A 24657-nucleotide genomic window follows, 5' to 3' on the forward strand; every position below is an offset into this window, starting at 1 on the left:
AGCCAGCCACAACCATATTAAACTTAAAAGTTTTTAGAATCTGCCAAGAATATGCCTTGATAGTATCACTCAGCCCTATAGGTTTTTCCCCCTTTTACAAAGATATATATAAGGAAAAAAATCTTTGCATTCCAGAGTTTCATCCTGGTTACTGGTTTCACTGCCACCACTCAGTGGATGTTTAGTTTAAAACCATTTTGTCTGCTCTCTGGAAGCCTTGGGCAAAGCTTAGTTTGTAATTGTTGGAGAATAACTGCTGAATTTTTAGCTGTTTTGAGTTGATCTGCAACACCGCACCATAACTCAGTATGAAAAAAGCTATTTAACGAATTATCTTGTGAAAAGTATACATTGAAAATTCTGTTCATACTGTATCAAGTATGATGAAAAACAATAGATAAATATTCCTTTATTATGTTAAATTATGACTGCCATTAATCGGCAAGAAAAAAAGGATGACCACATTCTTTTCAATCAGACTTAAATGGCATGCTTTTCCAATTCCAACTTTATAAAATTAGCAAAAAGTTTTTTTTGTGTGCATATTTCACCAGTTCTACTGACATACTCTTGAGTATAAAAACATGTAGCAATAATGGGGAGGATTAGTCTCACAGTGCCTTTGGAAGGGCCCGAATTTGCCTTAATCTTCCTCAACCAAATAAGTATTTTGTTTCTTAGTGCTTAAGAGAATTTAAATGTAGGATGGTTCCAACTGCACAAAAGGATAAGATTTTACTTTTTTTTTTTTTTTTTACATAGATGTAGAGAGAAGAGGCCATCTCTTAGTGCTGAAATGTTATGTAGAACATGAAAATGCCTTGTTTAATTACAGAAAATCCAAAACTTGTACTGTTTCTTGCCATGCAGAAAGGCAGGAATATTTCCCAAGCTTTCCTGGACAGCAGATGAACAAGCAGTAGCTTTAGTTTGCCTGTACATAGGTAGAGTTGGAGCACTACGTATATAAGTTTACACTGGACTACTTTGACAGAGGTAGGTTTTTGAAGTACAAGATAAGTCAACTTGAGTTGTTGCGGTCGCAGTTGATTTATCTGGGGGGGGGGGGCGGCCGGTTGCTGAACCCTCGGCTCTCGGCGTTGCTCGGAGGGTACCGGCGGCGGGGGCTCTTTCCCGGAGGCGAGGGCGAGGCGGGGGACTGGGCCCGGTCCCCGGCGGAGGCGTGCAAGGTGTGGAGGGCGGCGAGAAGGAACAGGCAGGACACGGTTCTTTGAGGGTGAAGAAGCCAAGAGAGTTTATTAGGGGTGAGCACAGGTTATATAGGCTGGCATAGAGGGCGGGGGTTGTTACAAGTCAATGCTGAGGGGATAAAGGCTAGGATTGGTTCTGAGAGGGTGCGGAGGTTAGGATTGGTTCTAAGAGAGCACGGAGGTTGTTTGAAAAGGGGCGGGAGTTGCTCTGGCAACGGTGTCTGGCAACAATGTATGCGCACTGGTGGTGATGGGAGTTGCACTGGCAACGGGGAGTGTCCGGGCAAGATAAGGGGGTGGGGAAAAGGCGGTTCCCTCCGGCAAGCCTCCCCTAACAGTGGTATTTTGGGTGAGGAAATGGGGCCTGCCTCCGGCCTCACTTTCCCAGGCCCGGGGGGCTGTGAAGGGCGCTGTTCACCCGTACCCACTACCCTCCCCAAGGGTGGCCGATCCCCTGGCCCAGGCCCGCCAAGTCGAAGCACGTAATCAGTGTCCCGCAAGTTGTAATATATTTGGGGGAATCAGTTCATACAAATTATGACTATAAACATTGTACTGTAAATGTCTTGTAGGTTTCCCCCCAATAAAATTTTTGGGGAAAAAAAAAGACAATGACAAGTATTGGTGAGGATGTGGAGAAATTAGAACCCTTGTATATTGCTGGTAGGAACTTAAAATGGTAGAGCAGCTGTGGAAAACAGTTTGGCAGTTCCTCAAAAAGTTAATTACCATATGACCCAGAAATTCTATTCATAGGTATATACTCAAAAGAAGTGGAAACAGGTGTGCAAATAAATACTTGTACAGAAATGTTCATAGCCACACTATTCACAATAGCCAAAAGGTGGAAACAACACAAATGTTCATCAATGGATGAATGGATAAATAAATCATAGTATATACATATAATGGAATATTATTCAGCCATAAATAGGAGTGAAGTTCTGATATATACTACAACATGGATGATCCTTGAAAACATTAGGCTAGGTAAAAGAAGCCAGACACAAAATTTTGCATATTGTATGAGTGCATTTATATGAAATTTAGAATCCATAAAAACAGAAAGCAGACTGGTGATTCCCAGGGGCTTGGGGAAGGGAGGAACTGCTTAATGGGTAAAGAGTATTATTTCAGGGTGATGAAATTGTTTGGAAACCAGAAAGTGAAAACAGTTGCACAACATTCTGAATGAACTAAATGCCACTGAATTGTCTACTTTAATAATGGTGAATTTTATATTATGTGAATTTCACCTCAATTTAAAAAGAAGACACTTCAAAAGTGCCCATTGCTGGGGCTTGCTGTCTGTGTTGTGGGTATCCAGCCACCATATGAACAAGCCCATGCCAGCCGGCCGGATGAAGGGAGACACTACACTGGCCCCTTGCCCCTGTCACGCCAGTAACAGCCAGCAAATCCCCAGGAAGCAGAGCCATGCAGCTGACCAACAGCTGACTGCAGACCCATGATTTACCCAGCCAAGACCAGCAGAAGAACTGCCCGGCCCAAAATGCCAAATCATGAACAGATAAATGGTGGTTGTTTTAAGCCACTATGTTTTGGGGTGATTTGTTTCACAGCAAAATCTAACTTCATCTTGGTCTCCTGCCCAAGATGAAGTTAACAGGGATCAGATTTATCTTCCTTCCTGAAACAAACTAACCACGCAAGAACTCTGGATATTGGGTGGGTAGGGAAGAATGGTGATCCCTGAGGGACTGGAACCAAATGATGGAAGCCCTGTGATCCCCCAGCTTTCAGCCTAGACAGTTTCCAGGCCATGATGCAGGTAAGCGCAACCCAGGTGAAGTCCAGGGAACTCCTGAACTGAGGAGACAGAGCTGAGACCTGGAAGACCAAGGGAGCCTAGAGTCAGGGCAGTACTGGAGAGGAGGGAGCTGCACAGAGAGAGAACCCTTGAGTATTCAGCAGGGTACTGATCAGCACAAGTGTGTGAGAAAACTACCTGGGAGGTGAGGAAGAGGGAGAGAGAAAGGGAAACACATCTGTGAGGATTAGCGAATAGTGCCTGGCACTCACAGAGGGCCAGGAAAATAGAGCCTGTAAAAAATTCATAATTCATTGGCATTGAGTAGAATACTCAGGAAGGTCATGCATCAGTGGTAGGGAATAATTAGTCCTAGACAGAGCACTGCTTCAGACCTAATAAAAGCAAGATCTAAAAGGATCACACTGTTTTCATGTAATTTAACTGCGTCCCAGAAAATCTAACTGATAGAATAACTAAAACTTAGGGAGGGCTCACTATATTCCAGCAATTTTACATATATGTGACATTCAACATATTTACTATATTTATATTACTTTATTTACAATAACATTTTCAAATAGGTGCTATTATTTTCCCCATTGTACAGATGATAAAGGCTAAACTACGTACAAAATGCCTGGGGTATAGCATGGTCAATAAACGGTACTTCCCTCGACTTCCCACCCTGGCTGGCCACAACCACCAACCACCAAATGACTATTCCCAAATTGCACTTCCAACATGAAGAGATTATGGCTCAAAAAGGTCAAAAGCTTCAGCCTTGAAGAGGAAAGTGGTTTGTATGTCCTGAATTGCAGAGTCAGGGGTGCTGGTTCCAGTCTTGGCTGCCACTCACTTGCAGGGTGATCTCTTTAAGCCTGATCCACCCATCTACAGCGTGAGGGGGGTCGGATCCGATTTCCTCAGAAGAACTATCCCACTATGCAGTCCAGGGTGCCTCAACTTTAAGGCTAAAACTGTGATGGTGGAGGAAAGCACCGTTGGAAAAGCAGAGTGGCATCTACCATAGCGCAAGTGGGCTTCGGGGAATCTTTTATCGGACCCCTCCGGAGTTTTCTTTCGCTTAAGAGAAAGCTCTTCTCTCTCCTGCCCCAGCGTAACATTACACATCTACGCCAGCAGATGGCGCTGCTTCTCCATGCGGGTTCACCCGCAAGCATTCAAAACCTAACGGTTGAGCACCTACTATGGAAAAAATTTGTGGCAGACAGAAAGGGAAAACAAAGGGAATTACGGTATGGACCTTCCTTTCAAGAACCTTACAATTGTGATATGAATGAAGCAGATCTGGTTAATACTAGGGCAAACCGGGCCAAAGAGTAAAGGTCGAAAATGACTGTGTTTTAAAACTTCAACTTCCATGTGAGACCAAGAGAAGAGATGTCTATTTGGTGCAGGATCTATATTTTCTAAACAGTGTAACTCTACAGTTGGTTTGTTCAAACACCACAATTACATGGAACTTTGAATAGGAAGTGAGATATGGTAGGTTAGTAAAGGTTAGAGTGAAAGTGACACATCCCAAAGTAATTTGGGCAGAGAATAAAAAATATATTTACAGCCTCCCCCCCCCCCACCCCACCCTGAGGAGCTGGGGGAAGGTGCAAAAGATTTGGACTTCCTCACCTGGACTGGTGTCTATGTTGTCACAAACATTCGAACTGGCAGTTTGATGTGCCAAGCCCTCTATCATTGGACTTGCCCTTATGAAGCTCGTTACTGCAAAGGAGAGGCTAAACTTGCATATACTTGTGCCTAAGAGTCTCCCCCTGAGTACCTCTTTGTTGCTCTTTGTAACTGAGCCACCTCGGCAAGTGAACTCACTGCCCTCCCCACTACGTGGGACCCAACTCCCAGCGGTGTAAATCTCCCTGGCAACGGAGGATATGACTCCCGGGGATGAATCTGGACCTGGCATCGTGGGACTGAGAATATCTTCTTGACCAAAAGGGGGATGCAAAATGAGACGAAATAGTTTCAGTGGCTGAGAGATTTCAAATGGAGTCGAGAGGTCACTCTGGTGGACATTCTTATGCACTATATAGATAACACCTCTTAGGTTTTAATGTATTAGAATAGCTAGAAGTAAATACCTGTAACTACCAAACTCCAACCCAGTAGTCTGGACTCCTGAAGACGATTATGTAACAATGTAGATTACAAGGGGTGACAGTGTGATTGTGAAAACCTTGTGGATCACACTCCCTTTATCTAGTGTATGGATGGATGAGTAGAAAAATGGGGATAAAAACTAAATGACAAATAGGGTGGGATGGGGGGATGGTTTGAGTGTTCTTTTTTTTACTTTTATTTTTTATTCTTATTCTGATTCTTTCTGATATAAGGAAAATGTTCAGAAATAGATTGTGGTGATGAGTGCATAACTATATGATCGTACTGTGAACACTTGATTGTATACCATGGATAATTGTATGGTATGTGAATATACTTCATTAAAACTGAATTTAAAAAAAAAAATGAAAAGACATTTTAAAAAAAAGAACCTTACAATTGAGTTACAAACAACCAAAGAAAATATGAAATTAGAATGAAATTGGGGCTTTGCTTAAGGAAGAAACTAACTTTTAAGGTAAATTGCCAGGCGCTGTGCTGGCTGTTTTACACAGATCCTCTCCTTTTGTCCTTCCGTTGTTTTTAAACGGAGGGCTAATGTTCAGCAGTAATGAAAGTACCAAGTAGGTGCTTGGGAAATGTTGATTTGATTTCCACTTCTTTGAGGCCTTCACAGCATTGGGCACTTGGTTGACAATAAGTTTGTGGTGATTGGTTGGATGGTTGATTGAATTATGACTGCAGACAGAGACCTAAAGGCTAAGCCAGAGAGGCAGGGCCCAAGGAGGCATTCAGTTCAAACACTACAAATCCTAGATTAAAAATTATGGGAAGAATAGCTATGTGCCTGGCACAAAGCAGGAGTTCATTAAATCTCTGTTGAATTAATACAGTGTGTTTTTCCTAAATCAGCACTTAGTCCACAAAGGTAGGAGTTTTTATCATCACTTTACAGATAGGAAAACTGAGGCTCCCAGAAGGGACCTGGCCAAGTCACCATGTGACTTAGAAACACATTTTGATGTGCCCCTAAGAATACTAATTTACATTTCTATCATTCTTGATAATTTGTCAAGCACTTTCATATACAGACTTTCATTTATTTTAACTCTCATGGGCACACTGTGCTATAAGTATTATCTGTATTTTACAGATGTGGAAACTGAGGCTTAGTTAGATTGTCTGCCAAGTACATATAACTGCTAAGGGGCAGACCAGAGGTGAGGTCCAGAGCCCCAAGTCTGCTACTCTTCCCTTATACCAGTTTATTTTTACCTGGGGTATTCCTAGAGATGCAAGAATTAACTAAAATAGTTCTTCATTTGAAAACCTTATTTTAGTGGATTCTGGATTGCTACTTTAAAACTAAGAGCTGTCTCTCAACTTCAATGTCCCTGTTTTTGTTTACCAGTGGCTTTCACTACTTTAATTATTCAGAGCGAAGGAGGGAAAAAAAAAAAGAGAGAGAGACCTGATACCTAAATGATGTGTTCACACCACCTGAAGGCCAGAGGACACCAAGATGCACTGTTAAAAGGGAAGGTTTGTAAGGGTTCAACTCAAGGCAAGTAGGAGAGTTGAACCACCTGGCATGCCACAGGATGGTGTGTCTGGGCAGAACAACTGTGCTATGGCTGATAGGCACTCACTCCTGGTGGGAGGTGTCACGGGTACATAAAGAAAAAATAATTATGTCAGTGTTGTTCATTTGAATTTTCAGATTTTGCCATTTTATTTGTAAATTTGCTTTTGGTTTCATAGTCACCTAAGAGCTATAAGCATACATTTATACCTAGTTTTATGCTTATATATACTTAAGTAATGTTATAACAAAATTAATTTGTCAACACCAGGAGTCCCTGGGAGGTTTTGTTTTTTTGTTGTTGTTTCTTTTTCCCCCTTTAAAAGGTTTGCACACACACTCAGGTTTGAGAAGCACTGAGTATTTCTTCCCCTTAAGGAAGTGGCAGCAGCCAGATGGACATATTTTTCCTTTGAATGGAAAGGAGCTCTCTCCCCAGAGAACAGAGAAGAAATCACACACAGGCTACCTGCTGGGAAGGAAAAAGGCAATCCTTTCTCTCATATCTACTCCATCCCTGCAGGTAGGGGTGGGGAGTGAGGGTAGGGTGACTGTTTGCTTTTGAGGATGAGGGAATTCCTTGCAGAAGATGGCAATTCTCATCCAGTTTAATCAGGAAGGAAAGAGAGTGGTGGGCCTCAAAAATGAGGGTGAAATGAGTCTACCTTCCCCTCACCTGTGATGACATAACATCCAGGACCGATTAGTAGGCAGCAGCTGGGAGTGGCAACAATTAGGTACATGGTCTCACTGTTGGTTTCCTTCAGAATTTTACTAAACTCTTCAAAAATCACAAAAGTAACTTATGTTCCTTGCATCTGATGAGAAAGTAGTATACAAATGAAAAATGAATCTCACACACCCCCCTTTTTCCCCCTCCACTCCCAGCCTCCTGATAAGCTTCTCCATGCTCATACAGCCATGTCTGTGGTGGGTTGACTCATGTCCCCCAAAGACAAGTTCAAGTCCTAACCCCTATCCTATGGGTATGAACTCATTTGCAAATAGAACTTTCAAAGATCCTATTTGAACCAAGGTGGGCCTTAATCCAATATGGCTGAAGTTTATATAAGCAAAGGAAATTAGTACACCATCTGTTAAGAGAAGCCAGAGAGAGAGGAATTAGGAGGAACTACAGGAAATAGATCTGCAAGTAATGGAAGACTGCCAGAATGCCATCACCAGAATGCTGCAGACTTTGGAGAAAGCATGGCCCTGCCAACATCTTTATTTTGGACTTCCAGCCTCCAAAATTGGGAGACAATCATTTCCTGTTGTTTAAGCCAACTAGTGTGTGGTATTTGTTATAGCAGCCCTGGCAGACTAAGACAATGTCCAAGCACACAAACCATATTTAAAGGGTGTTTTTGGTCATTGTTTATTTGACAATATAGGATTATGCCATACACGTGTCTCTGCAACTTGTTTTTTCTCAGCCAACATCATCTTAACCTTTCAGGTCAATAATATAGGCCCTCAACTCATTCTTTTTGAAGAATAGCATAATATTCCAGAATATGGATGTAACACAATTTATTCACCCATACCTCTACTGATGAACAATCAAGTCATCTCCAGGCTTTCCTTCTCAGACATTACAAGCGATGCCACAAAAACTATCCTTGACCATGTGACCCAGCCTACTGGTGCTGGGTCACTGTGTGTGTGTGTGTGTGTGTGTGTGTGTGTGTGTGTGTGTGTGTGTGTGTGTGTGTTTTGTTTTGTTTTTTACTTTAATAGCTATTGACTATGTATTCATTTGCTCTTTACACAGATTTGTACTGAGCACCTGCTGTGTGGGAGGTTCTGTGTTAAGTATGTAGAAATACACAAGGCAAGGCTTTGTCTTCCAGGTCTACAAACACTAGGGAGTAGTTATATAACTAGTATATATTAGTCTTATAAATAGTTGTTAGTTGTATATTGTATAACTAGTATTTATATGACTCTATACGACAGGCAAAGTGCTGGTACCCTAAAGGAGATCACTCTAGATTAAGAGGTGAGGGAGGATATGTGTATTTCCATCCTCCAGCATAGGCCAAGTGGTCTGAGGGGGCTCTGTCCAGCTGGGGCAAGTGCTGAGGCTCTGCCTCTGTGCCCACCCTTCTCTTCATTCCTGGTTGATGGAAATAGAGAGGAAAAAAAGAAAGAAAAGAAAGAATGGAGGGAGAGAAGGAGGGAGGGAAGGATGGAGGGAGAAAGGGAGGGAGGGGAGAAAGTGAACCTTGATCTATACCTCACACCATATACAAAAATTAACTCCAAATGGATCACAGATCTAAATGTAGAACATAAAACTAAAACTTTCAGGGAAATAAAAACATAGGAAAAAACCTTTGTTACCTTGGGTTCTCAGATGCAAAGTGTTCTCAGATACACCACCAACAGCACAATTCAAAATGAGAAAAAATAAATTGGGCCTCATCAAAATTATTTGGTCTTTGCTCTGCAAGAGCAAGCCACAGGTTGGGAGAAAATATTTGCAAGTCAGATATTTGATAAAGGAATCCAGAACATATAAAGATCTCTTAAAACTCAGCAACAAGAAAATAACTCAATAAAAAGATAGACAAAACAAAAATAATGTAAATCCAGTATTTGGGAAGTGAGGACTGGAACCTATCCTGCATTAAATTTGCAAAAACTTTTATACTCTTTCTGTAAATACTTTTTTTAACTTTATGAATCAGAATAGCCACATTTGGAACACTTTCTGTTATCAGTTAATACTTTTTAGATAGTTAGAACTTGGTCCTAAGCCTAAAGTTGGCTTGATTCTGGAAAGTAAATCTTTTACAACTGCTTCAATGCACACAAACCTTTATAAAAACAGATACCCTATGAAGTTTTTTGTTCGCATGGTCACACTGATGCTTTGATGTTCCAGTATCTAATATGGCCATAGTAGTCTTGATACCAGTCATTTTTTCCCCCTTTAGAAACCTACACAGGAACAACCAGATCCAACAAGCTACTGTGTGTGTGAATGAACACTCCCTTTTGCTCTATATTTGAATGCTATACATCTGTTTTGGATTGTATATTGTTTGTGTATTTATGCTTTGATTCATAGTAACTTCTCATGTTATGGAATTGGTTTGCATTGAATACAAACGGTAAATTAAAAATGGCTGAAAGAGAAAAAAAAAAAATTCATGGAACTACATTACACAAAGAATGAACCCTATTGTAAATGATGAACTATAGTTAATAGTACAATTATAAAAATGTGCTATCACCAATTGTAACAAACATTCTGCACCAATGCAAGGTGTTGGTGGTGATATAGTATATGGGAATTCTGTATTTTATGCATGATTGTTTTCTAAATCCACAACTTCTCTAATAAAAATTTTTTTAATGTAATGTGGGAAAAAAAAAAAAAAGATAGGCAAAAGATCTTCACCAAAGATATACAGATGGCATATAAGCACATGAAAAAATGTTCAACATCATTAGTCATTTGGGAAATGTAAATTGAAACCACAATGAGATACCACTACATACTTACTTGAATAGCTAACAGAAAAAAAAAAAAACTGATACCATATGTTGGAGAGAATGGAGAGAAACTGAAACTCTCATAGATTGCTTATGGGAATGTAAAATGGTACAAACGCTCTAGAAAACAGTTTGGCAGTGTGATGGTTAGGTTCATGTGTCAACTTGGCCAGGTGATGGTACCCAGGTGTCTGGTCAAGCAAGCACTGGCCTTACTGCAAGGACATTTGTGGCTGCTTAAGAAACCAGAAGGCCGATTTATTAAATTATCAGTTAACTGGCTGCAGCTGTGACTGATTACATCAACAAAGGGCGTGTCCTCCACAATGAGAATGCAATCAGCTGGATTTATTCCAATCAGTTGAAGCCTTTTAAGCAAGACAGAGCACCTTCACTTCTTCGGCTGACCAGCGAAGCATTTCCTGAGGAGTTCATCGAAGTTGCCAGTTCATTGCCTGAGGAGTTCATCAAATACATTCATCAGCGTTGCCAGTTTGCTGCCTGAGTTCATCGAACATCTTCATTGGAGTTGCCAGTCTGCTGCCTGCCCTACAGAATTTGGACTCGTGCATACCCACAGTTGCATGAGACACTTTTATAAATCTTGTATTTATAGATATCTCTTGTTGACTCTGTTTCCCTAGAGAATTCTAACTAGGTAGGGCAGGCAGTAGACTGGTATGTGAATGTATCTCAATAAAATTGAATTAAAAAAAATAGATTGGGGTGATGAATGCGTAACTATATGATGGTACTATGAACAGGTGATTGTATACCATGGATGACTGTGCAGTATGTATCTCTCAATAAAACTGAATTTAATTTTAAAGTATGTATCTCTCAATAAAACTGAATTTAATTTAAAAAAATAAAAACACCTATGTACACATAAAAACCTGCACACAAATGTTTATAGCAGCTTTACTCATAACTGCCAAACTGGAAACTCAAATATCCCTTATTGAGTAATGGATAAACACACTTGAGTATATCCATACAATGGAATACTATACAGCAATAATAATAAACTATGATACACAAATGAACAAGATGGGGAAATCCCAAAATAATTATGCTGAGTGAAAGAAGACAGACCCCTCCCCCAAAAAGTACATATTGAATGATTCTTTTTATATAAAACCCTGGAAAATGCAAATTAATCTGTAGTGACAAAGCATATCAGTACCTATGGATGGGACTGGGAGGAAGATGAGGAAGGGGGAGGGAGGAATTATAGAGACTCATGAGGAAACTTCTGGTTGTGATGGAAACGTTTGATGTGATAGGTTTAAAGGTGTATAAAGATATCAAAACATCAATTTGTGTTCTTTATATATGTGCAATATATTGTATGTCAATTATCCTTCAATAAAGCTGTTTTTAAAAACTACTTGCCTCTTCGAACATGTTTGAATTCCTCTTTGAGAAAGACTAATCTTCTCAGCCAGTTTACAAGCTGTGATGGTCAGTTTTATGTGTCAACTTGGCTAGGCTATAGTACCCAGGTACTCAATTTAAACACTAACCTAGGTGTTGTTGTGAAGGTATTTTGTGTGTGTTATTAACATCTACAATCAGGTGACATTACATAAAGGAGATCCTAGATAATCTGGGTAGGCATGGTCCAATCAGCTGCAAAGTCAGAAGAACAAAACAGATTTCTCTGAGCAAGAAGAAATTCTGCCTGGGAACTGCAGTGCCAGTTGATATGAACATGTTTTTAAGTGGCTCTGAGTTTCCAGTCTGCCCTTCCTGATAGCCTGCCTTACGGTTTTCAGGCTTGCAATAAGTTTCTCTCTCTAGCTATATCTATATCTCCATATCTAAACACTGTATACGTACACGTGTGTGTGTGAATCCTCTAGTTTTGTCTCTCTGATGGAACCCTGACTGATACACAGGCCATCTTAATTTTTACCCAAAAGAGATCACCCATTATATTCATCGGGTATTGCCACAAAGCTCCTGGGCAAATCCAAGGGTTCAAAAGATCATTCAGATGGAGAAGCCAAGTGGGCAGGTCAGGGATGCTCTCATAGAATAGTGTTCTGTCTTTCAGAACACACCTTCAGATATGTTTGTCTTTTCATGTTTATTAAACTATCTGCAACACATTGGAAAATTACAGCCACTTAAAAACATGTTCATATCAACTATCTCTGAAAGGGGACATAAAATCTCTAACATTCATTGCTTCCAGGGAGGGAAGTCCAGTAACTAGGAGACAGGGAGTTTTCACTTTTTGTACCTTTGGAATATTGAATCACATGAATGTATCATCTAGATTAGGGGTTAGCAACCTATGGTCTGCAGGCGGAATCTGGGCCACTGCCTGTTCAGAGTTGTACTGGAATACAGCCATGCTCATTCATTTACATATTGTCTTTCACACTACAATGGCAGAATTGAGTCGTTGGGTAGAGACCATATGGCCCACAAAGCTAAAATATTTACTGTCTGGCCCTATACAGAAAAATTGTGCCAACTTCAATCTAGATTTTAAAAACATAAAAGTAAATTGACATTAAAAAATAAAAGAAGGCAACGCCAGTGCTGCTGAGGCATGGGCCTGGGAGCCTGGCCTGAGAAGGTGGAGAGCAGTGGGCGTGGGCCGGGCCAGTGCAGTACCAGCTGGTCTACACCTGCAAGGTCAGTGGGACTCAGTCCTCCATGCACATCTCCACACAGGCCTTTCACCAGGGCATGGTCATTGTGAGAGCTCTCTTGGAGGCTGGAACCACCATATCATCACAACTGGGCGGTCTCCCAGACCTGGACAGGCAAAGGAATGTTGAAGAAATTCCAGTGGTCAGAAGGAAGAAGGTGAGCCAACAGGCCAGGGAAGCGGCACTGCAGTTGGTTTTGGAGGCTGCAATGGCCCTGGAGTCCTCAGCTGCTCAGGAAGCCCTGGAAACAAGGACCCTGCCCACGCTGGCAAGGCAGAGTCAGACTCCTTCCTGCCCTCCCTCGTGCTTCAGGATTTGCAGGCTTCTGCCTTGGAGAGAAAGGTGCTTTGGCCCAGGGTGTCTCTGGACTCAGCCTGTTTTCTATCTGTCAACAGAATTTATTTATTTATTTATAAATAAAAACCCAAGAGAATTGAAAACATATGTCCACACACAAACCTGTACAAGAACGTTCATAGCAGCATCATTCTTAATAGCCCCAAAATGGAAACAACCCAAATGTCCATCAAAAGATGAATAATTAAATGTGGTATATCCATACACTGGAACATTATCCAGCTAGAAAAAAGGAATCAAGTGCTAATAAATGCTACAACACAGTTGAACCTTGAAAACATCAAGTTAAAGAAATCAGACACAAAAAAGCCACATATTGTATTATTTCATTTATATAAATGTCCAGAATAAGCAAATTCATAGAGACAGATTAGTGGTTGCCAGGGGCTAGAGGGAAGAGGGAATGGAGGATGACTGCTAATAGGTACAGGGTTTCTTTGAGGGTTGATGAAAATATTCTGGGATTAGATACTGGTGATGGTTGCACAACTCTGTGTAGATACTAAAAAATATCAAGTACACCACCACCAAGCACAGGGCACTTCAAAGTTCAGTAGGGGGTCAACACCTTAGTGACAAATTAGCCCCCTCTGCCACCTCAAACCAGAATCAGTCCTGACCTGGTAATCAGGAGACCAGATTCTACACCCTAATTGTCCCAAACCATCCATGTGCCCTTGGGTAAGTCTCTTTCCCCGCCTGGTCCTTGATTTCCTACTCTACAATATGGGTACAATTTGGCAGGGAGGGAAAATAATGGTGTGACGGTATGGAGGGACATTTTGGGGGCCCTACTTCCCAGAATTCTTTTTTCTTTCCCCAAGCTTTATTGTCACAGACCCTAAAAATCATTATCTTTATCATCGTCATCATCATCATCACACCTTTCCAATTTCAAAGCACTCTCACATATAGGTCCTCATAACAACTCTTTAGAGAAGGCGAGTATTATTCTCATCTTACAGATGAAGAAATTGAGGCTCAGAGAGCTCAAGCAACTTGCCCAAGTTCATACAGTGGGTAGGTATTGTTACTGGGACATAACCCCAGATCTTCTGATTCTAGATCCTGTGTTCTGCCCACACCACCACACTGTCCTTGCATATCTGGCTTCTCTCTAGAGAGACCAAGACAGCAATGTTTAGCAGCCTCACCACAAGCCCTGCACACCTTTGTTTGGACGAAGTGAGGGAGAAGAGTCCATGGGGACCCGGGGTTCTGCTGATACTCTTTGAACTTTTCTTACAAACCTCTCTATATTGATAAAGCAGCATTTCGTGGGGAGGAGTATGCGTGAACACTGATGTGGACATCAGGCCCACATACACCACAAAGATATACACACAGGTACATGTGACCTCCTTGACAGGTGAAAAGCTGCTCCTTGTTACCAGAGCGGTGAGGAGGCTGTGCTTTTAGACCTCAGGGGAGGTCTAAGAGGTCAGAATTTCAGGAGACTGCTCTCTCTTCTAAATCCAGTATAGGTATTATCTCTCCCATGAAGTCCCAAGGAGAAAGGGGGCTGCTACTCAATCCTTGGTAGAGGGCAGGAAGAGGGAGGAGGGGCAAGGAATTTTCCTCCCCACCCTTATTAAACCAGAGCCCCAGGAGAGGGAACATCAGTAGAATCAGGGATTCACTCCTAAGCTTTGAGAGCTGGGCTTAAATCTCAAGGAGTGACAGCAAGACCACTGCTGTCAAACCCAGGTAAGCCCATGTCACTGCCTGGGCTGTAGCTGCAGTAGTGTTACCAGCTACTTGAGCAAATCACTCACTCTCTGGTTCAATCTACTTATCCAAAAATGTGGCTAATGACTGCTGTCTCTAGCTCAGGCGGATACTCTTGAGGCTTCAGTGTCATAAACTGAAAATGCTTTAACAATAAAAATGTCCTTTATAAACATACTATTTATTACTTCCATAGCTGGCAAGCAAGGGGGGCCTGAGGATTGAATACCCTTGGGAAGTGACCCACTCGCACACATTTCCAGCCTTACCATTTGCTTCTTGGTTGGGTTCAACCAAAAGAGAGTCTCAGAGGACTGGAGCACAGGATGAGAGGTGGGGCATTGATGCCAACCAGCCCACTCCCTCCTCTCTGCCTGGCTATGGTTCCGGCAATGGCTGCAATCCTCTAAGCCACAATCCCCATCTGCCTTCCACAGCTACTTCTACACCTCATTCTAAGGCAGAGTGAGGACAGGGCATACAGGTAGGGCAAATGGCCTGGAGAAAGACTTGATTTTTCTATAACCCATGCCCTCATCCCTTCCCTCCTGGGCTCCAAAGGGTGAAGACATCCTCCAGCAAACCTCTGTCTTTCAGGATTAGCCTCCCAGATGAGCATGTGCACCTACCTGTGCAGGAATTTGTCCACAGTTGCCACCTGGATTGCCTCTCCCATCAGGGCAGGAAAAGGATGTATTTTGGCCCTAGACATATCAGTCCCAAATGAAATATGAACTTGGCTTCATTCTCCTCACCCTAAGGGCCTAGCTCTATCATAACACTCACACCAGCAAAGGAAAGAACATAGTTGGAGTTCTAGAATCCCTCTCCTTGCTCCCTCAGGACCTCACTGCCTAAGAGGTACAACTCTGTCTCTAAGATCCATCCAGCCCACCAACTTCCTATCTGTAGGAACCCTATCCACCTACCCCCAACACTAGTAGCTCATTGCTCAGCTTATTCCTTGACAGCACATATCACTATTGGAAAAGTTATCAATGTTTACGAATCTGTCCCATCCATTAGAATGTGCATACCATGGAAGCAAAGAACTTGCCTGTCTCATTCCCCTGTGTGATCAGCATCCTAGGAACAAGCATACAAGAGGAACTCATATGCTTGAGTGAACAAGTGACAACAGAAATAAGGACACAGCCTCTCTGCCTCCTAAAAGCTCCACAACAATTGTGGCTACAAGTCCAGACACCAGTGGCTTAGCGTGAGAATTTGGCAGATACTTTCAGAATGGTCTTGGCACTGCTGACTTCTCCACATATGGGGGAGGTAGAGCCAAATGGTACAACCAGGATAACCCAAGAGTCAGAGAATCACTCAGGGGCCACCAAAAGATCCCCATTTGTCCTGAAGACTTAAGACCCCAGTTTTTCCATTTCTCAGTGGCCAGAGAAGGTCTTAACAGATACAGTTTCCAGGCCTCAGGGAAGCCTAAAATGGGGAGTAGTAGAGTTACAAGTGTTGGGGAAGCCTAGAATGGGGAGTCTCCAGGCTGGGAAGACTTGTTACAGCTGGAAAGATACTGCCTAATATACCAAAGACCCAAAATGTGACTCACCTGGCCATCCCTACTAAGGGAGACAGGACCCAGGAGTCCTTGTGGGTTAAGTGTTACTGGTTAGACATTCTCCCCCACTTAAGGGACCCAAGCCTAGTCCCTACAACCAATCAGTATCTCTCTGCCAGTATTACCTCTTCAGCTTCCATTCAATTCCACCCTAAACAGCCCCCCTCCCCACCCACTGTGTGGCATCACTGCCACCAGACAAACCCCTTTAACCCAAAGAAACCCCAACAGCTCAGAAATGCATCAATCGACCTTTAATGTCCAAAAGAGGCGTGGATGCAGAGCATAGGAGATGGTGGGGCCTCAGCCCCTGCTCCAGAAATGAGAGAGATGAAAACAAACCAGACATTTCCAACTAGCCACACAAGTCTGGGAGGGCAGGGAGAAACACAGATTTAGACATTCATTTAAAAACAAAACAAAACTAAAACTAAAATCAAGCACTCAAATCTGCCAAAGACAATGCCCACTGAGGGGAAGCTGGATACATATAGGGAACTCAGTTACCACCCCGGTCCCCACCCTCCCTCCTGTTGAAAAGAAAGCTCGGCACACACTAAGGGCTTGGGGAGGGGCATTCTCTTGCCTCCCCACCATCCCCAACAATGGACTTAGGGGAAAAAAAAAAGAATGAGCTGGACACCACCCACCCCCTACCCCCCAACAGCATTACCCTACACATGAGAGTTTTGATGTGATTCACAAGAATCAGCAGCTCAATCAGCAATGATCCCCCCATGCTCTCCCCAAACTCTACCCCATCACTGTTTCAACAAACAAGATTTCCCCAGTATTCTCCTAGGAATCTCCTTCCACTTGCCACCCTGCTCCATCTCCAAACATATAGCTTCATCACTCCAAGACTGACCTCCTCCAAAGTTCCCCAAAAGCCCCTCTCAGCCCTTTGTCACTTCCATCCCCACCTCCTACCAGTGGCTGGAAATGTCCACGAAGTCCCTTTTCCTTTCCCCTGAGACCTAGCTCCAGGCAGACAGCAGCACCGCCATCTCATCCTGGGTTGTCCTCTTAAAGCCTTCCCAGGGAGCAGCCAGCCACAGGGCAAGCAGAGCATCTGGACCAGATGGCAGAAAGGGTGACACCTGTCTTCACTTTACCCTCGAAACAGATACCTCCAGAGGTTTTTTTTTTTTTTTTTTTTTTTTTTAACATAAAGGGCCATTTAGAACTAACTATGCCTCCTACCTACCTATAACACCCTAGAGATTCCACCATCCTGCCCCTCCCTCCCTTCTACCCTGCACCAACACACACACACAAACACACACAAACACTAACACAAACAAGGCAAATCAAGGGATACATTGATTTGATCGCTAAAACCTAACTAAAGAACTACAGTCACCAGCTATTCCCTTGCCAGCCAACTAACAGGGGCTGCGCTAAGAGAACTCCAGAGGAATGAGAAAACTGAGGGCTAAGCAGGGGGCAGACAGGAGAAGAGAAAAGAGAATGAAAAGAGAAAAACCAAGCTAATCTTACCCCCAACATCCTTCTAGCATGAGCATTTGGAGCAAGAATAAAAGGTAATCCACAAAGACACAGCCCTTACTTAGAAATTCTTCTGACAAGGACAGCAAGACTAGTCTGCTCCCCACTCCCACACAACACAGACAAACACATCTTAGGGCTCCTTAAAGAATTCACCCTCCTCCCCCAACCCATCTTTGCCCCAAACCGCAGAATCACAGTTCAGTGGAATATTCTCCCTGGTACTAAATCAATTCCCCCACCCTCCTTCCTATCCCTCTCTCCTTGCCAACCGTAACACTGTCCCCACACACTCACCCTAGCCCTCCTAAAGCAGCATCCGCCACCAGGAAGAGGCAGCTGCACAGTTTTAGTTCCACCTCCAGAGACCTATTTCTTTTCCTTAGCCCTTCCCAAAGCCTTTCACAGGCTTTGTCAAGGGCTTTTTATTTTGTATATGGAGAGAAAGAGAAAAGGGAGGGGTGGGGAGAGATTTCCTAGTGCAATACAACCAAAAATTTTTTTTTAAGTCTTGAAAAATCAAACATAAAGCAGCCTTCTTCCCCAGGCAACTAAACAGAAAGAAGTTTGGTTTTGTTTACTGCGACATACACATGAAATCGAGTATACAGTCCATGCAGTAGCACAGCCATTGGAGAGGACATCCTGGTGCTGGCCCCGAGTGCAAAACAGTCCCAGCAACGCCGCCTGCCTGCCATCGCTGCCGCCACCGCCACTGACGCCTTCACCATGGCCACCTAGCCTGACTTGAAGAGGAGGATTGCAACTTGACCCAAGTAAAAATAGATGAAGTGCTTTGTCTCATGTGTGACGTAGCTGCCAAAATTTCGGCCCACGATACAATGCCAGGTAGGATTGTATTTCTTGTCAAATTCCTAAAAGAAGAATGAAAGGGGAGAAGAAAAGTGATGAGAGCAGCTGCAGGGTGAGAAATCAGAATGGAGTCTCTCCCTGCAAGTCCAGCACCAACACAAGCGTGGTTATCACCTCCACCCCACCCCCAGCCCATGGCCCCAGCTCCCCAGACCTCAGGAGCTCAGGTTCTAAGGCTGGCTAGATAGTCTTCTCCCTCATTAATAATGTAAAACCAGAAAGCCTCCATTATTTCTCTTCATGAGCCTCTAGCACTTTTACCCCAATCATTTCTTCTCCCACTAGCTACTCCATGTCCTCACACCACAGCTAACCCACTCTCAGCAAGGGAATCAGAGAGGCCAGTGGAATAAAGGACCACTCCAACATTAACAGCATGAGTACAAATGGGGAGCAAGCCTCCCCCATTACTAAACCAGCATTTCCAAAATGGCAAAAACCAGGGAACTTCAGCAAAACAGAGAAGAAATCTCAAAAGTACCAGAAAGAAGTTCTGTGTAAGTAAAGGGTAAAGGCATTTCTGTATACCAGGCCACGTGTGGGCTGCAGACTCCTGAACAAGAACATCAGCCATGAGAGCAAGACAATTCCCTCACTTCTCTCAGGGGCAGAAGTTCAGCATCAAAACTAACCAGGAAATCCTTAGGATCTAATCAGACAGGCAGCCCCTTGCCACCATGTGGATGCAGCAGGAAATGGACTGATCAGTTCTAACGCATCCTGTTATAGCCATGTAAGGACAGCAATCCCCTGTTCACTGTGGGACCCATCACCCACCAATGCTGCCACCACCCCTGGGTCTCAGGCCACCCAGGTGGTCAATACACAACTTGTCAGTCTCCTCACAGCCCCCATACCACATAACTCTAAGAGATAGTAGGAGACAGTGGCAAAGGGCTCAGGTCACCAAGCCCAGTTTCAGTCCTGGCTCAAGACATTGTATAATGTAGGAAAACCGTAGTCACTTCCCAGGGTCTCATATTCCCCACTGACAAAACAAGGCTGGACCAGATAATCTTCCAGCTCTAAGAGTCCATAATCCTGGAGTCTTTCTCTGGACAGGACAGTAAGGCCATCACTCAGCAAGGAGCTGGCACCCCCAGCAGCCACACTGGTTCTGCACCCCTTGACTCCACACACAAGGCTTCCCAGGACTCGAGAGTGTTCCTCTTCTCATTCCACCCATCTGGGTAGGAAAGCAGAGTTCTACAAAATCGAGGGAGACCCTACCACCTCTATGAAAACCAGACTACCACTGCTCTTGTGCATCCTTCCTGGGATGCCAGAGCTGAGAATGTCAAGACTGGGACTGTACCTTCAATGGATAAGGATCCTGAATGGAATCAGGAACCTGGGACCACTTCCAGCTCAGCTGCTTCCTCATCGTGTTAACCATATCCATTAGAAATTCACTGATGAATTTTTCAGGGACCAAACCCATTGCCCCAATACTGCTCATCCATTTGAAAAAAAAAAAAAAAAAAAAAAAAAAAAAAAAAGATTATATATGTCGGGAGAAGGAGATGATGCAGTATTTTTAAGTATGTTTTAAGACAAAAGAAAGGAAACTCTCCACACAAGGAGGATTATCATCACAGGAATTCCCTACTATAAATGATACAGGGTTCCCTAAAAATTTGTATACGATCTTATGTCATCCAATCCAATATCCTTGGTCTTCATTTTGGATAGTTCTGAATTGGGCCATTTATACTTTATCCTGAAGCTTCTCTGTATAGCCTCATCCTTCCCTGAGGCCTTGAAGTCACATAATTAATATACACATACCACAAAGCTCTTATTAAGAACTCCTAAGGTGAATGCTTTGGCAAGAAAGAATCAACTGTAATTTGTCTGCTTTGTAAGATCTAGGGTCTTTCTGCATGCGATATACCTGCTTTGCTATGTCCCCAGCTCCAGTCCTCCCCAGAGCACAGCTCAGTTGCTCAACTCCAGCCCTGACCACGAGCCATGGCTCTCCCAGCTCACCTTCTTGATATAGGCAGCAATGTCCTTCTCTATGTTGTACTTCTCCATGGCCTGCGTGGCGCAGTCAACAGCATCCTGTTGCATGTCCTCAGACATGTCTGCGTTCTTGATCACTGCCTTCCGGTCAGACATCGTGACACTGCAGAAGGAGCAAAGAGGTGAGACTGACAGCCCCATACTCTGAGCAAAGAACATTAGCTGCTGGGTGTGGGCCTCAGTGGGAGAGCAGCACAGGAGGCAAGGGCAACAGAAAACACAGACTTAAGAGGGAGCTCTTAGGTCCTCACCCCAGGGAAATATACAGCAAACAGTAAAATTGACATAATTAGTATGGTTTTTATCATCTGTAAAATGAGCCTTTTCTAGCTCTAAATTTATCTCTTTCCGATATTCTGAACAGCACTGATAGCCAAGATGATATAATCTATCATCTACTAGCTGTGACCTTGGGCAAGTTTCTTAAACTTCTTTTTCCTTCTATGTCCTCATCTATAAAATGGGGTTCACAAGGCTATCCTGAGGATAAACCAGATGGCACAGCACCTAAACACAATAAGTCCCTGATTAAACAACCATTTTTATATTATTGGTATTAAAGTGGAAGAAAATGGACTAGAAATCTAAGTCTGAGTTCTGGTCCTGACTTTGAACTGTGTGGTCTTGGACAGGTCACTTAACCTTTCTGTACTTGAATATTCCCATTTTAGTAATGAAGATAGCTCCCTATCTGACAGGGTTGTTATAAGGTTATCTGAGAGCACCTGCAAACACAGTCTATACAGAGGTTGGCACACTAGGTCCCCTTTGCTAGATTCAGCCCACCATCTATTTTTGTAAGTAAAGTTTTACACAAACACTGACAAGCTCATTTGTTTATATATTGACTGTGGCAGCCTCAGTCCTGGCCAGTCACACATCCCATCAAGTCTCTGTCCCATCCTTCCCTCTGCCTCCCCCATCTCCTCACTACAGTGTTCATTCTTTAAAGTTCAATCTAATATTTGAAAGCCCTAGATTTTGGACCCAGTTCCAACACTGATTTGTCATTCCCTGGATCTTTGTTTCCTCATGTCAAATGTATTCAGTCATTCAAAAATTACGAATTTACAAGGTGAACCTACGCTAGGGGAGAATATCTGATTCTCCTCACAGGAATGATGAAGCCCTCTTTCTCCTAAATAAAAACACATGGTATTTAAAACAGGGTGATAGAGATAAAAAATAAAATTAAAAGTACCAAAGCAAGGTGAAGAATTATTACTTTAACAGCCCTGTTTCACAGCCCTGCTATCCAGACCATGGCATTTGTCCTATAAGACCCAGAGTTCCAAGACCCCACAAGGCCCCTTCCTGGGATGAGAAGTATCCCAAGAGGGCTGGCCAAGACCTGCCTGGCAGTCTATAGCACGCAAGGTGCTTTGCAGAAGCAGACGGGATGAGCTCAAAATCCCGCTTTCTGTCACTGACCACAGTCCCATCACACAGGGCAGCAACAATCCCCACCCACCTACCCATGGTCCACCCCAGTGGACAAAAGACAGCCTCATCCAGCTCCGAGATGAGGCTAGAGAGGTAGAGGGGTCTGCCTCCTCAAGGAGAGGTCCCTGGTGTTGTTCCAAGCCAATCTGACCACCACAGTAGTCTGTGTGCTGGAAGGACTGGAAGGGAAAGAACTCCCGACTACATTTTCAGCCTCCACCAGATGCAAAGAATGCACGCATGCCAGCCACTAGCCAGGCAGTCCTTGACTGCATCCAAGGCACCTTTGTCTGGCACTGCCAACTACGCTAGGCTGGTTCTACTTCAGCAGAGGATGCCAGAGCTTAAGGATTAGTGGACCAGCACTCCAGTCCCTGCACTAGGACGGGGGACCCTCTGACATACCCCTGAGAGAAAGTCAGAGCCTCAAGAGGGAGGTTGAGAGTACCACTACTCGGAGCTGAGCAAAGGTCAGAAAACCCTGTTCAAGGCCTAACCAGCTATATGACCTTGGACAAGTCAGTATCTTCATCTAAAAACCAATAGTTGAAATGAGAGCAATAGGACAACTTCAGTGCGTTGCAGCAAAGGTACAAACAGCAGCACTGGGAGAATATTCTGCTATTATAAGGCTCTTTAAATGTGAAGAAAGCTACTGTCACCTGGTGGCCTATTCCAGGTTACCACTCAGAAGGGTGCACTGTTTACAAACCCAGGGGTGGGGGTGGGGACCGGTTATAGACAAGGACGAATTTGGCACAGGTTTCCCAGCAAGCTCACCTGCTCCACTGCCTCATACCCAAAGTCCAAAAGAACAACTTTGTCAGAATAATTAAAAGCCATTTTACTCTCCAGGAGAGAGCCTGCAGTTACATAATACTCGTCTTGTGACTACAATACCACGATTCTTCACCCCTGGCCCCCCAGGCGGCTGAGAAAGCAGAGGCCCAGCCCCGGCCACCCCTGTCCAAGGTGCCAGTGAGAAAAGGACAGGGAGGTGCCCAGCTTAGCGCCTTCCTCCTGGGAAAAAAAGAAAAGGACCTGAGCCTCTAGATAGAAGAATGGCCAGAGGGACCCAGGCCAGCTACCTTAGTCACGAACCAGGGGCTCCTTTGAACAGCGAAAAGGGCACCCCAAGACAGCTCCATATCCTCCATCCCCGGTTTTTCGACAAGAAAGGCTAAGCCTTCCAATGACCTGGACTGTTCCCCAATGCGCCTCCCACCCCCCACACAAACGCGATTTTCCCCTAGGCCGTATCCCTCCCCCTCGCCCATCCTCCAGAGAGCTGCGGTCCCGAAGGCCAGCACCGGGTAATGAAAAAGCATCCTCCTCCCCATCTGCCCCCCGGCCAGGTCCGCAGGCCCTGGCCGGTCAGCCAACCTCCCCCGCCGAACCTAGAGAAGCGCCGGAGTGACTGAGAGTCCTCGCTGCAGGAAGGACGCCCCAGAGGGTGGCGGCGGCAGGAGAAGCCGCGTCACGCCCGAGCCCTCTCCACCCCCTCTCCCTCGGCCTCAAACACCAGAAACCTCCACGCAGCGCAAGGAGACTCCCGAGGGGAGGGGGGAGCGGCACCTGCACAGCCCCGAGGCCGCCAGCCGTGCCACGAGGGCCGGGAGGGCAGAGCGTGGCGCAACCGAGGCTGCGCTGGGAGGGAAGGGCGCCGGGGCCGTCCTGCGGCTGCGGGACCGTCAACGCTGAGGGCGGCGGGGCCAGCCCTGCTCCAGGCCTCGGGACCGGGGATGGGGCCGGCGTGGAGCAAGGAGGACGCAGAGACTCCGCAGCTAAGCCCCGAGCGCGTGGGGCCGCCGCCCTCCTCACCCCCCACCCCCCACCGCTCACCTTCACGGAGGCGAGTCCGCAGCGGGCCCCGGGGAAGCAGCGATGGCGTGAGGCAGAGCGCGGTCAGGGGCGGAGTCCCCTCGGCTCCTCCAAGAGAAATCGCCGCCGCCTCGGTCTTCGGCCCCGCAGCCCCGGGCCGCGCGTTCCGCCCTCGCCACCTGCCCTTCGAGCTTCCCGGTCGCCCGCGCTCCGCCTGGCGCCCGCCGGCCCCCCCGCCTGCTCGGAGATAACGCCTCGCAGCTCCGCTCTCTCCGCTGCTGAGCCCGGCCGGCGCGCGACCCCGCTGAAATAGCGCCCCGCCCCCGCCCCCCCGCCGCGCGCGCCGCCGTCCGCGCTCGCCATTGGCTGCGCCCGCCCGGCCCCGCACTGCGGGCTTCTCCCCGCGCCGCTCTCGCCCCACATCTTGTTTCCTCCCATAATGCCTCGGGGCTGAAGGAGGGGGTGGGGAGGGGGAACTAAAATGGGTG

The 24657-nt window shown here is 44.9% G+C and overlaps 1 protein-coding gene across 1 annotated transcript; it reads right to left on the reverse strand.

The window, feature by feature from the left end:
• Nucleotides 1-16730: 16730 nt before the first annotated feature.
• On the reverse strand, nt 16731-24456 carry DYNLL2 (dynein light chain LC8-type 2). Its single transcript, XM_037809328.1, has 3 exons — nt 24191-24456; nt 20870-21008; nt 16731-18882 (listed from the first exon to the last, which is right to left on the reverse strand). Exons 2-3 carry the CDS (start codon nt 20999-21001, stop codon nt 18745-18747), a joined length of 270 nt encoding a protein of 89 aa, XP_037665256.1. The 5' UTR covers nt 21002-21008; nt 24191-24456; the 3' UTR covers nt 16731-18744.
• Between the last annotated feature and the right edge of the window lie 201 nt (nt 24457-24657).

The sequence above is a fragment of the Choloepus didactylus genome, chromosome 18 (assembly GCF_015220235.1).
Source record: "Choloepus didactylus isolate mChoDid1 chromosome 18, mChoDid1.pri, whole genome shotgun sequence".
Taxonomy (NCBI): Eukaryota; Metazoa; Chordata; class Mammalia; order Pilosa; family Megalonychidae; genus Choloepus; species Choloepus didactylus.

Coding starts and splice junctions, on each gene's coding strand:
- DYNLL2 (XM_037809328.1), bottom strand. CDS start 21,001: ATGTCTGACCGGAAGGCAGTGATCAAGAACGCAGACATGTCTGAGGAC. Junction 18,883..20,869: donor TTGCTGCCTATATCAAGAAG/GTGAGCTGGGAG, acceptor TTCTTCTTTTAG/GAATTTGACAAGAAATACAA.